The sequence below is a fragment of the Daktulosphaira vitifoliae genome, unplaced genomic scaffold, assembly GCF_025091365.1.
Source record: "Daktulosphaira vitifoliae isolate Bord-2020 unplaced genomic scaffold, ASM2509136v1 Scaffold_2, whole genome shotgun sequence".
NCBI classification, from domain to species: Eukaryota; Metazoa; Arthropoda; class Insecta; order Hemiptera; family Phylloxeridae; genus Daktulosphaira; species Daktulosphaira vitifoliae.
Genome location: NW_026099573.1, coordinates 23640225 through 23655390, shown reverse-complemented (window position 1 = coordinate 23655390; position 15166 = coordinate 23640225). Strand labels below are relative to the sequence as shown.

General features: G+C 23.8%; 1 protein-coding gene across 1 annotated transcript; it reads left to right on the top strand.

Annotated features, from left to right (window-relative positions):
* The first annotated feature begins 2028 nt into the window (after positions 1-2028).
* On the top strand, positions 2029-14711 carry LOC126898976 (condensin complex subunit 2-like). Its single transcript, XM_050673416.1, has 12 exons — positions 2029-2277; positions 2338-2448; positions 2900-2998; positions 3892-4065; positions 4125-4359; positions 5771-5983; positions 6049-6219; positions 6470-6737; positions 6915-7017; positions 10429-10566; positions 14113-14208; positions 14425-14711. The coding sequence occupies exons 1-12, from the start codon at positions 2185-2187 to the stop codon at positions 14641-14643; spliced, it is 1920 nt and encodes a 639-aa protein (XP_050529373.1). The 5' UTR covers positions 2029-2184; the 3' UTR covers positions 14644-14711.
* The last annotated feature ends 455 nt before the right edge of the window (positions 14712-15166 follow it).

Sequence of the window (15166 nt, the reverse complement as noted above, 5' to 3'; positions counted from 1 at the left end):
ACTGGTATTCCAACTATATCCTTCCATAAATATGACCATATATGAAATATATTTTAACCTAAAAAATTAACTCAATGTTAAAATACTTTCTTTTTAATTAAACAAATTGATTATTGCGTTAAATTGTTGAGATACCCATCGATGTATTAGTGAACAATATGTTTATCGTGACTAACAAAATTTTATCATTTGACGTGCAATTAAACCTTAAATTTTCAGTAGGAATCATTTTATTTATCGTTGAATATTTCAAATGTGAACTCCTTCAAAAATGTCGTGTTTTTATTTTATACTTAAATTGAACTAAATTATTTAGAAGCTATATATAATTATATCTATATAATAAAGTTTATCATTTCTTTATTTGTGTGTGTATGTTTTAGTGTAAATACACGTTATTACCCAGAGATATTATAGTGAAGAATATACAATGTATAAATCGTGTGTTTTCAATATCTTTTAAATAGTTTCTTTAATTCAAAATCATCATCTCCGTTCTAATTTAAGGAAAACAACAGTAAGCTGTGTCGGGACACAGTCACAAATCACCGTAATTATTTCGCCATGAAAACAATCAATCAACGGCGAGTACTTTTCATTGAAAATGATACTTGGCTTTACATGATACACAGTAAACAATATATGTGTTTAGCATCGGGTTACGCCCCAAGTCGTCTAATTCAGTCTTTTATTCAAATAACCCATTGAAATAATCTTTTAAAATACCCTACTCGTGAACATACAAAAACAAAAATGTTACTCAAGTTGAAAATATTTTTTAGTTAGAATGGATCACGGGAATATTCATTTTTCAATGAAAAATATCAAACATTTATCTAATCTTCACTCCTAAGAATTATATCTATAAACCATTGTTATTCGTTACTTTTAAGATTCATTAAATTAAAACTTAAGCGTACCATATAAATAAAAATAACATAAGTTTATACCAAAGTATCCAATATGAATATTTTGACATTGTCTAAGCGAATAGATATTAATAATATGTTGTACTATGCTCAGGTTTTTATTTAAGTATTGGCATAGGGAGGCAATAGCTCCCAACTAATAGCGTATTTACGAGGAAGGAGCCTGGGGTCCAGACTGCCCATAAACATAAACTCATAACATCGGATGTAATGGAGGGGTGAACTTCTCCACTACTTTACTTTCTAAAGCTATCTGGATCCCTATACAAAATTTCTAAATACGCCACTTCTCCCAACAGCATTATTTTAAAAGAAGCATAATAACATTCTTCCATATAATTAAAAACGCTCTAAATGAATTTAAATTTAAAAAAATTATAAGATTTTTATACTATTAATTTATATTTATTATAAACTATATCTATTTTTATTATAATTTTATTTAATATGTCAGTTAATATTTGTAATTCAATCAAATTAATTTTTAACCTTAATATTAGTCTTATTTAAAGTAAGGTATGGCGGAAGTGTGTACGCTTTTTTTATACTTAAATGGTCATAAAATGATTTGTGTATTATTATTTGTTAAATAATTATCACATATAACATAAAAACTATCATAATACCATCATATATACTAACTTAAATGTTTAAACAAATTTAAATTCAACTTTCCAATGCTTATTAAAGTAAAATAAAAATGAAGGTCACATTTGCTCCAATATAAGGGGCAAGCGCGACTGCTAATTAAACAATGTTATTAAATATTTTTTCATTATTTAAGTCAGCTATTCTACATTGATTTTTTAACTTGTATGCCAATCATTCAGTTTCATGGTTAACTGATCATATGTTAGAGAAGTCCTCTATTTTATTATATTAGGTGTTAAGTAACCCGAAGGTCACTCTATTTTGTAAATATCGGTCAGAAAATGTTGTGTCGTCCTCGGTGATCATTTTTTCTCAGGACAAAATTCTTAGAATGGCACACGTTAAAAGATAATATAAAAAATAGAAATAACTTCCTCGACATTATCAACTTGTACGCATGCGTTTCTCGTTCATTATTTGGTACACACATATGTTGGCCATGCTGTTCTTTTCAGTATTAGCCGTTAACTGTCAAGTGTTGTTATCACATTCAAAATAAACTGATATGTTTTTCTCATTCTTGAAATTTTACATTAATTTGCTATATTACTTTGAATGACACCGTTATAATTTTTTTTATTTCAACTAATGTTTAATTGAACAAATGGTTTTGTTGGACGTTAATTCAAAGGTATATGACGCGGGCGAAAGTCCTAGTGTGTATAAGACTGCAGAAATAACCAAGACGGATATGGCGGTAAATCTTATATTTTATTTGAAATATATTTATGTTGAATTAACTTTTTAATTTTTATAGAAATCACGCCAAAAAAATATTTTAACTGATGACGATGAATATTTTGAACATCTTACATCTGAACAGTTAAATATGAAGATAAAAATGTTTCGAAATTTATGTTTAGAAAATGTAAGTAAAAATATAAAAATATTAGTATTTTAATCCATTGTATAATTTCAGCAGCAAAAAATATGAATAACATAATATCAAACAATAGTTATTAATTAAAATTTTTAAGCTACATTTAAAAATTATTTTTTATTTAATTTGAATCTAACATTTAATTATAACCATAAGTAAAGTTTCAAGAACAATTTCAGAAAAAATTTACTCTTTGTCTTACTTATTGTATTAATTTGTTAAAATAATATCTGTTAGTGTGTATATTTATAAAATAAACTTTTATGATTCTAAAAAAAAATGTTTAATTTTGATTCAAAAATATTCATACATTTTTCAGTCAAAATGATACTAATGATTACCCCTTAAACTTAGTATTTTTAGTCTTGTATTAAAGTTTAAAGTAATAAATTAAAATTATTTTCATTGAAATTCTTCAATAATGTTTTTTTTTTCGTAGAAAATAAATGCGTCAAATGCTTTTGACATTGATTTAATTGGACATTTTGCATTTTGGTTAGAAAAAAATAAGCAAACAAATAATGCAGATATTTGTTCAGTAAGTACTTATATTTTGTTGAATAATTTGTAAGAAATCACTATGCATTTAAAACAAATTATTTCAAAATATTTAGAAATACAATATATACACTAGAATGTCCCTTATTTTGTATAGGATACAAAAGAAAATTATGCTTAAAATTTTGAGTCTTTATCTCAATTCTAGTCTTTAAGCAACTTTAAAATTATACATTCAAATAACATGACAATAACAGAATTAATATTAAATAAAGAAAAAGAAACATAAAACTTTTTTCAATTAACAGAAATCATCATGAATTTTATGAAGAGTTCTAACTAATTTACTAGTATAAATATACTTTTGTAAAGTATATATTTATATTATGTTTTACATATTGTATATAATAATCTAATAGGTAACAAGTGTAAGTGTCATTTTTGTTTTTTCACAGGAACTGAAAATATATTTTCATAATTGATTATTGAATTATTCCATGCACCATAGTAAAAAATATTAAATTTCCTATACTTAAAAATAGGCTTCTTACAAAGTGTTTGCTAAAAATATTAACTTGCGACCAATTTTGAAATTTAAACATAACAATATGTTATTTCTCTAAAATCATTCAATAAGAATGAAATACACTTATTAAAATTAATACTGCTTTTAAGATTATTTAATATATTGTTTGATAAAATGTGTAAATAAATTTTAACTTTAATATATCATTTTACACAAAAATATTGCTTACAATCCAATACCTTTTAAAGCTTAAAATGATTTTTTCTAATTTAGTTTTTTAATTAAAATAACTTAATAATCAAAAGATATGCCTATAAAAAATTATAATTAAAACATTTTCTTTAATGACAAATGCAGCAAATACATTGTTTGAATATAAATTTATTTAAAGTTTAATTTACTAATAGTTTCAAGAAATGGCTGATAACCTTGAGGCTAGTGCAAAAATATATGGATTTAGGGTAGATAATTTTAGTGAAAACACTAGTAAATTGGTTGAGCAAGTAAGAGCAATTAAATTTAAAAAAGATATGGCAAAATTAAATGATGGCAATGAACCCATTAAAATTCAAAAACCTAAGGTAAATTCCATCGTTAACTTATTTAAATTTTTCATATTCATATATATTATATTTTTTAGAGGCTTAAAATGATGTTAACAGTGGCTGACAAATTAAAACGTAAACAAACTGAAGTAAATCAACTGGCTGATCCTACCATAAAACAAAATTCTAACTTTGATTTTAATGAACTTTTTGATTTGGGCCGACCATCAAATTATCCAATATCTTTATATTTAAATACTTCTTTAAAAGAAGAACTTGATAATTCTAAAGTAAAAACAATAAATAATGAAAAAAATTACTACTCAATATGTAAGACAATTATTTATTTTTTGTTTAATTATTATTTTTTAAATTAATTATTAATATAATAATATTGTAAATTAAGTTAAAAAATTATCATATTGCTGTATTATTTTTTGACAAACTTAGCTCATTATTTAATCAATCTAGATTTTTAGAAAAAAAATTTTAATTGATTTTCAAAAACTACAATATGAATTCAGTTTAGATCATAATATTAAAACCAATAAGCTCAAAATGATAATTAAAACTGAAATTTATAAATAAAATATGATACATTTTAAATACAAGGTGAATATTTTAACACTAGCCACTCAATTTTTCTTAAAATAGTAATCATGTTAAAAGAATTCTTTTTGGTATTTTTTAGTTTTATACATATTTTGATTTATCAGTTATACTATTCTACTTCATTCCTTAAACCTAATGATATTGTCAAATTAATTTCTTTTCATGGTAACATACATATTAATCTAGCTAACAAAATAAAAAATTACGAAATTGTCTAGTTGATAGCAATTTTTACCTATTATTTTGTAAGTTATAAGTATCTTAAAATATTAAGTTGAGGTGAGGTGTGGGTTGTGTTATCTTTACTATTACGTATTACTCTGATACGCTCTTTCTTCACTCAATATTTTAAAATATTCATGACTCCCAAAATAACAGATTAAAAATTGCTATTAACCTATTTATATAAAATAGATCATTTTTTATTTTATAAGCTATTTAAATATGTATGTTGTTATTTAAAAAAATAAAGCTGATACCATATAATGTATAAAGAATGAATTTTAATAATATACTTTATTAGTAAATCGAAATATAAAAAATTCCAAAAAGAATTAACTTACAATAATAATTATTTGTTATTTTAATTACTCTGTATATTTAATTAGCTTATAAAATAAAAAATTATCTAATTAAGAAAATAACTAGTTGATATCAACTTTTTGACCAGTACTTCGGAAATTATTAACATTTTTATACTTAGGCGAGAAAAGAGATGTGGCCAAGTAATGTATAATGAGATATATTATCATTTCCATACCTAACCTATTTTTCAAATGGATATAACTAAGGTATAAGAAATGAATTAAAAAAATAATTGATAACTGATAAAATTAAAAATATTTGAAACCAATATAATGTTCTTAACATAATTATGATTTTAAGAGAAATTGAGTGATTAGTGTTTTATTAATTACCATATATTTTTTTAGATAAGTAGAGTTAGAATGTAAATTGTAGTATTTTTTTTTATAACACAAGTTTTTTTACATGCTTAACATATAATTAAATTAAAAATAAAGTGTTATTATCTACAACTACATAAAAAATAAAAAAATGTATTATTAATTTATTACTATAAGGTTGGGTAGATATAGGGTTAATTTTCTTTTATTATTATTATTTTTAGCTTATATCCAAGGTATGTTTTCAAAACAAACTATTTGCCCTAACTTTTGTGGTTTTTTATCAGAAGAAGATAAGATAAATATTGGAGAATTAGTGCCTCAATTAGAAGGTATAGAAAATCGGTTTGATCCAAATGATCACCCATATCAAAACATGCAAACAGATGTATTATTACCAAACTCTACATGTACTTATGATGACTGTAATGCAATGGGTAAAAATTAATAAAAATTTTAAATTTCAATCAATATGTGACAAATAATTATATTTTGTATACAGATATCAGTCCACTAGAAAATAATGAGCCAGAAATTAGTAGACTTTTAAATTGTATGGATGATATTGAAAGAGATTATAGCTTTTTTAACCCTCAGTTATTAGCAAAATGGAAAGGTCCAAAAGCTTGGAAAACACATGCTATGGTCAAAGCACTCAAATCTTGCAAACCATGTAATTTAGTAAAATTATATATTTAAATAAAATCCTTTAATGTTATTCAATATCTAATCAATCATCATAACATTCAATTGAGTCGTAGTATGACCATTTTAAATGTTTTTGAAATATCACACGAGTTTCCTAGTATATAAATAAAAAAATTTAGATGATGATAGATTTTTTTCATTAGTAACTCTTATTGCATCACCTTAAATGTATATATCTGTGAAAATTAAAAAAAAAAATTCATAAAAATGCCTAGATGATCGTAAAAATATTAAGGATCCAAGTAATGAAATAGATATTGATGATATAAGTCAAATATGCAAACAACCAAAAACACCTAGACGTCGTAACAAAATATTAAATGAAACAATAAAATTAAATTGGACAAAAATTGATAAAATAGCTGAAACATTAGAAAATAATACTCAAAGTAAAGAAACATTACTCCCAAGAATACTTCAAAAATGGGACGCTTTAGATAATTTAGGTGATACTAAAGGAATAATTATTGATATAAAACACAAGTAAGTTATTTTATAATATCAGCAATATTTTATGTCAAAAATGCATCCACTTTAAGTTGATGATTTTTTTATAATTTTGTAATATTTCATTATTCTGATAAATTTTTACTTTAAATAAATTAATACATGTAATATTACTTTTATTATATACGTTGTATTAATACATTATTTTTTTAGATTTATGTTTTTAGAACACACTGAAATTCGGCCAAATTGGTGGTTAAGAGAAAAGAATAAAAAAAACAAAATTGAAGTTAAAGACTATTCTCAACATCATGAAGTAAGAATTTTAAAATAAATAAATTTTCATTTAATAGTTATTAAAAATTTATTTTTTTATAAGAATCGTAGAAAAAAAAATTTTTAACGTGTTTTCTGACGAGTTAATGAAAACAACTTATAAGTAATAATCATATTTCTATGATAATTAAAAAAATTGACAATTTTTTCCATAATATAATAACATATACTTGCTAATCCATATAAACACTAAAAAAAAGTATTTGAAAATGATCTTAATGCATAAAAAATTTTTCAATCTATTTAAAATTGGCAATAGGTAAATAATGAAATGTGTAATATACCATAATATAATAATAAAAAGTACTCTTACCAGTAATCGTAATTTCATTGTATTATTAATTTCGTTGTAATATGACAATGTATTGATGACACTGTTAAGTTAAAATAGTGTTGTAGTAATAGTATGCTGTATTTTGTGTTTATTTTATTTATTGTATCAATTTTTAGTTTTTTGGAAATTTTAATACCTACATTAAATTATTTAAAAAAATTTTTATTTTAATGAAATAAATTGTTATAAATGCTTCGTGAAGCATAAATTTATGTAAACAAGATGAAATTTATTTAATAGATAATATTACAAATAAAATTGTAGGCAGTAAATTGCTGTCGAATAAACACGCTTTAAGTGTTTTATTTTACAACTTGTACAAAACATGATAAGTTAAATTTGCATGAAAGTGCTAAATTAGTTATTGCTGAAGTTTCATTATTCTGGCATAAAGCTAGAATTCCGATTAGGGAAGAACATTGCTGTGTGTAATTACTTGAAAAATTGTACTCAAATTTAAGAGAACTTCAAAAATTGTCAAAAAGAACTACCAATAATCATTTAAATAAAATCAGTCAATATACGGACACAGTTAAACAATTTATTTGATATTTCTCATTCTAATGCATTAGATATGATGAAAGTTAAGGAAGATAAAACGTTTTTGTTGTTACTAAGACAGAAAGGTAGACCTGGTAGCATGTTAGGCATCGACAAGAAGTTGTCTCAAAAGGAAAATAAATGAAGAGTTAAAAAAAAAGAACAAAATAAACGTTCACTATCAGAAATGGAATTCACTTAATTTTCTTTAAAAATAAGTACAATTGTTTAATTTTAAATTATTATTTTTTTTTAGATAATGTTGAGTTTTATTTGTTTAGTTCCTCAGAATATGAAACAGAAGATGATTGTCTGGTTCATCATATTCTTCAAAAACACGAGGTTCTGTAGCTTTTATGACTCCTAAATTATTTTCTGCATTAGATTGATGCAAGATATCTGACTGTGATGCTGTGTATTTAATTATTTCTACTGCTGAAGTATTAGGTAATAACGTATCAATGTTAATAATCAACTATACGGGAAAGATTAATTTTTAGAAAGAGAAAGACAAATGAAATAAAAAATTATTTCAAATTTTTGGATAAAAATAGTCTTGTCTTGCATTGGGATGGAAAACTATTTCCAGACATTACGAATAGAGCTAAAGTTGATCGATTGCCAATCTTGGTATCATTTAAAGGAGTAAGTCAAAATCAGGCAATTTTTGATTTATTACAAGTTTGGTGTGTAAAAGATAAAATACAGACCTTGTGTTGTGACACAACAACGTCTAATACAGGTCGCTTAAATGAGAAATGTATGTTGCTTGAACAACTAGAAAGTAATGTGTTGTATTTACCATGTCGTAGACATATTTCGGAATTAGTACTAAAAAATATTTTTGAGGTTAAACTTAATTTATGTACTACTGGTCCAAATATACCAATTTTTAAAATTTAAAGAAAGTTGGACTAATCTAGATTTGTTGAATTTTGATATTGGTATCAATGTTATAATTATAAAAAATGCAGTTGAACACACTAAAACAAATGTAATAAAATTTTGTTTGGAAACATAAATGATTCATCAACAATATAGAAATGACTCCAAAGAATTTTTCGAGTTATGTGTTAATGGTGTAAAATTTCATTTCTCTGGTACTTTTCATCACGCTAGATGGATGTCAGAAGCTTTATTAAATTTTAAAGTTTAATCGCTAAAAATATACATGTTCAGAAAACAGTTAAAGCTAAAAATACGAGAAGAACATGCATTTTGTGACATTTGTGTATTTTTGGTAAAACTTTATGTCGAGGCTTGGTTTGAGGAATCTATTTGCATATAATTACCATTTAATGATTTGTTTCTTAAAAGTTTTAATTAATTATCCTGATTCTTTTATATCTAAAGCTGCAACACAGAAATTTTCAGGGCATTTATGGTATTTGTCACCTGAAAATGTAGCTTTAGCATTTTTTGATGACAGAGTACGGACAGATTTTAAACTAAAAATGGTTGAAGCATCAAGAGAGACATCACAAAAACAAGATAAAAACGCCATAAAAAAAATTACAATAAACCTAAATGATACTAAACTATTTTTAAAAAAAGAACTTGATGACTTTGTATCACCAGAATCGTTAAAAAGTTTAATATACCAATTAATTTTTTGGAAACTCATCCTCATAGCTGGGCTGAAAATCTTTCAAAATGGTTTGAATGTTTTATCTAATCTTGTGACAAACAATATAGCAGTAAGAGGCATAAAACTCATGATGAAGAACAAAAACAGTTTCTACTACAAGTCATTAATGATTATAAATCACAATATAGAGTTAGTTCTAAACATACATTGATGAATAAAAATCAATAATCCAATCAAAAACAAATTTTTTTTTATATTGTCTTTATTTTTAATATTATTTAATTTTATTATTTTTTATGAGCATAGAGATCATTTATCAAATTTTTTTTAGCATTTTATTAATTGTTTACTTATTTTATTTGAGTTTGAAAAAAAAAATCGTCAATTTTTATAATTATCATAGAAAAATGATTATTATTTATATGTTGTCTATATTACCTCACCAGAAAACACATTAAACATTTTTTTTTCTACAATTCTTATTGGAACTTAAATTTCAAACAATTTTTAAATGAAAAATTTTTTTATAACTTGAACGGTTCATCATATATACTTAAATTGCCGAAATATATGAATTTTATTGATAAACATATTTATGGAACTTATGACTTTTAGGAGGTATATACTTGACTTAACAGTTTTTTGCTAATAATCTTTTTTATGTAAATAATTACATGTATAATTTCTTTCTTATAAACTTATACATAAAAATCATATATTTTGAGATAAAGTGTAATAACTAAAAAACTACTCTTTTGATCGAATTTTCAAACTCTTGCGGTACGTGTTAACCTCAACCTATCGAGACCAAATTTTGCACAGCTTATTTTTACACATATTAGAACAATTTTTTGGTGCGCATAAATCGAATTTTGAAAATTTTTATTTTAAGGACCAATCTAATATTCAACTAATTTTTTTATGTTTAGAACAACAATGAACTGCATGAGTCAATTTATGATAATACATTAAATGACAGTCATTGTGGCATTATCAATGATGATCCCATAATGTCACAAATTCAAGATATAAATAGTAAATGTGATGATTCTTATACTACCAATAAGGTAAATATTTATTCAGTATTCATTATTATTTTATATCTTTTATTGTTAAGTATCATATATATTTATTTATTTATAGTTTATGCATTTACCAAACATTCACCTCATCTGCTAATATTTTTATTCTACTTAATAACTTTGATGAATAATAAATATTATTTATTGATTTTATAGGTATCTTTAGTTTTTTAACAATATTTAAACTGATATTCTTTTTAAATAGTTTACCCCTGATTATTAGTAAGTTGTGATAAACATTAACCAAACAAAATATAACAAAAACTACCCAAGAGTAACCATAATTTAATTATGATAAAATAGAATCCCCAAATTTAAGAAAATATAAGTTAAGAAAAGAATGATATTATGGCAAATTAGAAATTTGAACCTTAGAAAACAAAAAACAATAGAGCAAACAAATAGAAAGTCTGTTGATAATTAAATCATAGATTAGAGTAAGAAAATGTTATGAATAGTAGCGCTATATTTATAATGTTTAAAACAAAAAAAATTTACATAACGTAACCAAAAAAACAAAAAACATGTGATATCAACCGCCAAATATTGTGAAACTTAATACAATTTATAATAAAAACAATTCTTATTAAAATTAAAATAAACTATTTTCAAATTCTATTTTTAAAAAAGTCTATGAAAGTAAAAGTAGAATTTACCCTTAAAGAAAACTGTTAAAAAAAATTAACATAAAAATGCAGACACGTTTAAACATTAAAAAAAATTTAATAACTTAAACTTAATTATAAGATAACATTATAAAACATTAGACATTAAATGAAAAAAAAAATGTTTAATCTCATCCCAGCTATGAAGTATAAGTGATAGATGGTAAAACAAGTAACTATAAAAACTACAACAAAAACCTTAGATAAAAAAATCTTGATAAGAGAGGAATGAATTACAATAGAAATCCTTAACATGATTAAGGAAAGGAGAAAGTATGAAAGACTGAATAATATAGGACAAAAAAAGTACTATCCAATAAAAAATGAATTAAATAAAAAATCAAGATAAGCAAAAGAAAATTATATGGAAGAAAGATATGATGAAATAGAAATTTTTATGGTGTCAGGAAAAAGATAATAAGCATATAAAATTGTAAAAATGTATTAATATTACTATTTCTGTAATTCTAGATTGTTCTTTTTTCTGGCCTTTATGTCAACTACTTGGGATCGGCCACTCTTATCGTATAATTCCACTTGACCTAATCTTCTACTTCATCTACGCTCACATCAGATGTCCTCATATTGCATTCAATAATATACCTCCACCTCTTTTTGGTTTTCCATTAGTTCTACTTTTTTTAACATTCATTTCCATAACTGTTTTTACAGCTTCAGATTCCTCTCTGCTCATAACATGACCAAACCATCTTAGTTTATTTTCTCTCATCTTATCCACGATTGACACTACACTAATACTTTCTTTTATATGTTTGTTCCTTATCCTATCTTCTCTAATCACTCCACTCATCCATCTAAGGATTCTCATTTATGATACACTCATTTTCTGCTCTATTCTTTTGTCAAATGCCCAACACTCTGAACCATGAATCATAGCTTGTCTCACTACAGTCTTATAGAACTTACTTTTCAGGTTCGTTAGATTCTCTTATCACATAACACACCAAACGCTTCTTTCCATTTCACCCATCTGAATTGAATTCTGTGTTTTACATTCTCGTCAATACCATTTCATAATTCTATATTTTAGTCTAGAATTAGAGGAATAGAAGACAGATATGACATGATTATATACAAACAATAAGTATTAGCTAAAAAATCAAAGTAATACTTTAAAAACTTATACATAAGAAAAATACTCAATACGAATAAAATTTATGAAGAGATAGCAGTCATTGATGACATCAAATGGGAGCTTTAAAAAAAATAAAAAATAAAAATTACTCAAACAAATCACAAAAATATATATATAAACTAGGAAAACTTCCTGAAAACTATTTAAACCGCTTAAATGTCACCATTCTAAAGAAATTAGCAGTGAAAAATTATATTCCAACAAATTGAATCAAAGATATAATAAACATTATTGAACAATCAATTTGAATTCAGAAATAATATGGATATTGGAAAAACAGTACCAACATTTAGGACAATAATGAAGAAAGATAAACCAACATTTATAGTTTTTGTAAACATTAAGAAAGCATTTGGTTATGGGAACCAGATGGTAATGTTTGACATGATGAAGAAATTAGAAGTAAAGCGTATTTATAAATAACTTGTGCAAAGTGTACAAAGATTGAATAGCAGTTCTTGGAGTATGAGATAATATAAAAGAAGCAATAAGTGAATAAATGTGAATACTAGCCTAGGTACAAAGATAAGCAGATAGAAAATAATTATGTTATACATTACAGATAACATAACATTAATAATTGAAAAAAATAAACTAATCAGAACCATGAATTAAACATTAAATAAAGATCTACATATGAAAATTGAAGTACTTGTATGTGAAAAAGATAATAAAATTAAAATACAAGTAAAAATTATAGGATATAAAATTGTAAAACAACTAAATGAATTGTCATATCTAAGTAGTGCAATTAGCAGTAATGGGAGAATTATAAATCATATTTTCTAAGTTAAAATAGATTTCAATAATAAGAAAACGCTGCTCACATTAATAATCAAGCTTAAACACGACAAAACATATTGAAGAAGTATTACCTTTTACATTGCAAAATTTGGACAGTGTACAAAGGAATGAGAAAAATTAGAATTGTTTGAAATGTGATATTATTAGAAAATGTTAAAGATAAGTTGAATGGATAAAATAACCAATAATGAAGTACAGGAATGAATATCATAAGGAAGTCTTGTATTTAAAAGTATAGTTAGAAGATGAAATGAATGTAAAGACTAAATATTACAACATAAAGAATTGTTGAAATTGATTCTAAAAAATAGTATTGAAGGTAAAAACTACAAATGAATATTATTTAAAATATACAAGATTGATTCCATTTGAACATCAAAAGTTGAATGATGGTAGAAAATTGATTTTTTGGGTAAAATTGCTCAACAAAAAACTATTATTGTTAAATAATAAAAGATTAACTCTAATATTTTCTAAGATTTAATTAAGGAATTACTATGTATACAGCAAATAATAAAAGAGCAAGGGTGTGACTCATACTTAAAAATTAAAAGAAAAATGAAAGATAGCTCCTAATCAATCTCCAGATATTGAAACTAAAGAGGAAGATAATCATAATCTTTCATTGTGAATTTTATGTATAAAAAATATTGTGTATGATTAAAATGTTTTATCTAATAGGATTTTATATTTTAACATTATGCCTTAGCAGTGCTAATGCATTCATTTTTAGCAAATATTTTTTATTTAATACTTTACATCAAGTATTTTATAAATATTGAGCCTTTTCAATTTAATTAACTTAAAAATATTGAAAAATTATACAATCTTAAATTATGCTATAATTTATACAGTATTTATAGTAAGTTTTATGTACTGTTAATAATAAATTTTTTGTAATTTTAGCTTTGTTCAGAAGTTGATTTTTGTAAACCGGAAGTTCATTTAGACATTGGTACTCTTAAAAAGCAAATAATAGAAATTATTAATAAGGAATGTATTGTAAGTTATTTTTACTATCTTAATACTAAAGATAATTATAGTGGTGGTCCTATAATTTTTTTATGGGGGAGGACTAATATAGAAATAATTTTTTACTTATAATAAAATTTTAGCAAAGTAATGAGAGGGGCAAAACTTTTTAAGTCTTTCTTATTATACCACTAGATGTTATGTAATTTATTCATTTTAATTGATCAAATTTATTTTATGTTTTAGATATCAAGTTCTTCCAGCAATTGGAGTAGTGCATTGTCCTTTAAAGATTTATTAATAAAATTAAATTTTTTCAAAAGAGAAGACCTTAGTGTACCACTTGTTTTTGTTGCTCTTCTGCATTTATCTAATGAACACTCTTTATCATTAACCCAGACCTTGACTCTAAATGTCAATGAAATTGATGATGTTAAAATTTGTAAGCCTATAAAACTGCATTAACACTGTCCTTTGTGACGAAGAATTAAAAACTGTTTAATATTTATCATTTATTTTTACCTAGCTCAGTATGTATAGTACTTTTTTTTGGTTATCAACCATTTAAGTAATCCATTATTTATAGTTGAAAAGATTCCAACTTTTTTTAACCATTCTTTCTATTGCTATTGAAATATTTTCTATAATTTATTGTACCAATTTATAGTATGAATACATAATATTTTGTTATTATTTTAATATTAAATTGTTCAACATACTACTTAGTTTTATCTAAAAATTTTACTAAGATGTATTATAATTGGATTCCTGCCTTCCAAATTTTATAAAATAATATGTATTATTATTGTTTATTTTAAATAGTTTGGCATCTAGAAAGCTAGATGCAATCTAGAAGCTTTTCAGATTAAATTAATTTGTTGTATTCCTTTTCAAATGTAATATTGGTTTTTAATCTTAAATTATAAAAGAAATATGTATACAAGGTAATTGGTTAAATTTGCCTAATTTATTTCTGGAGTTTTTAGTA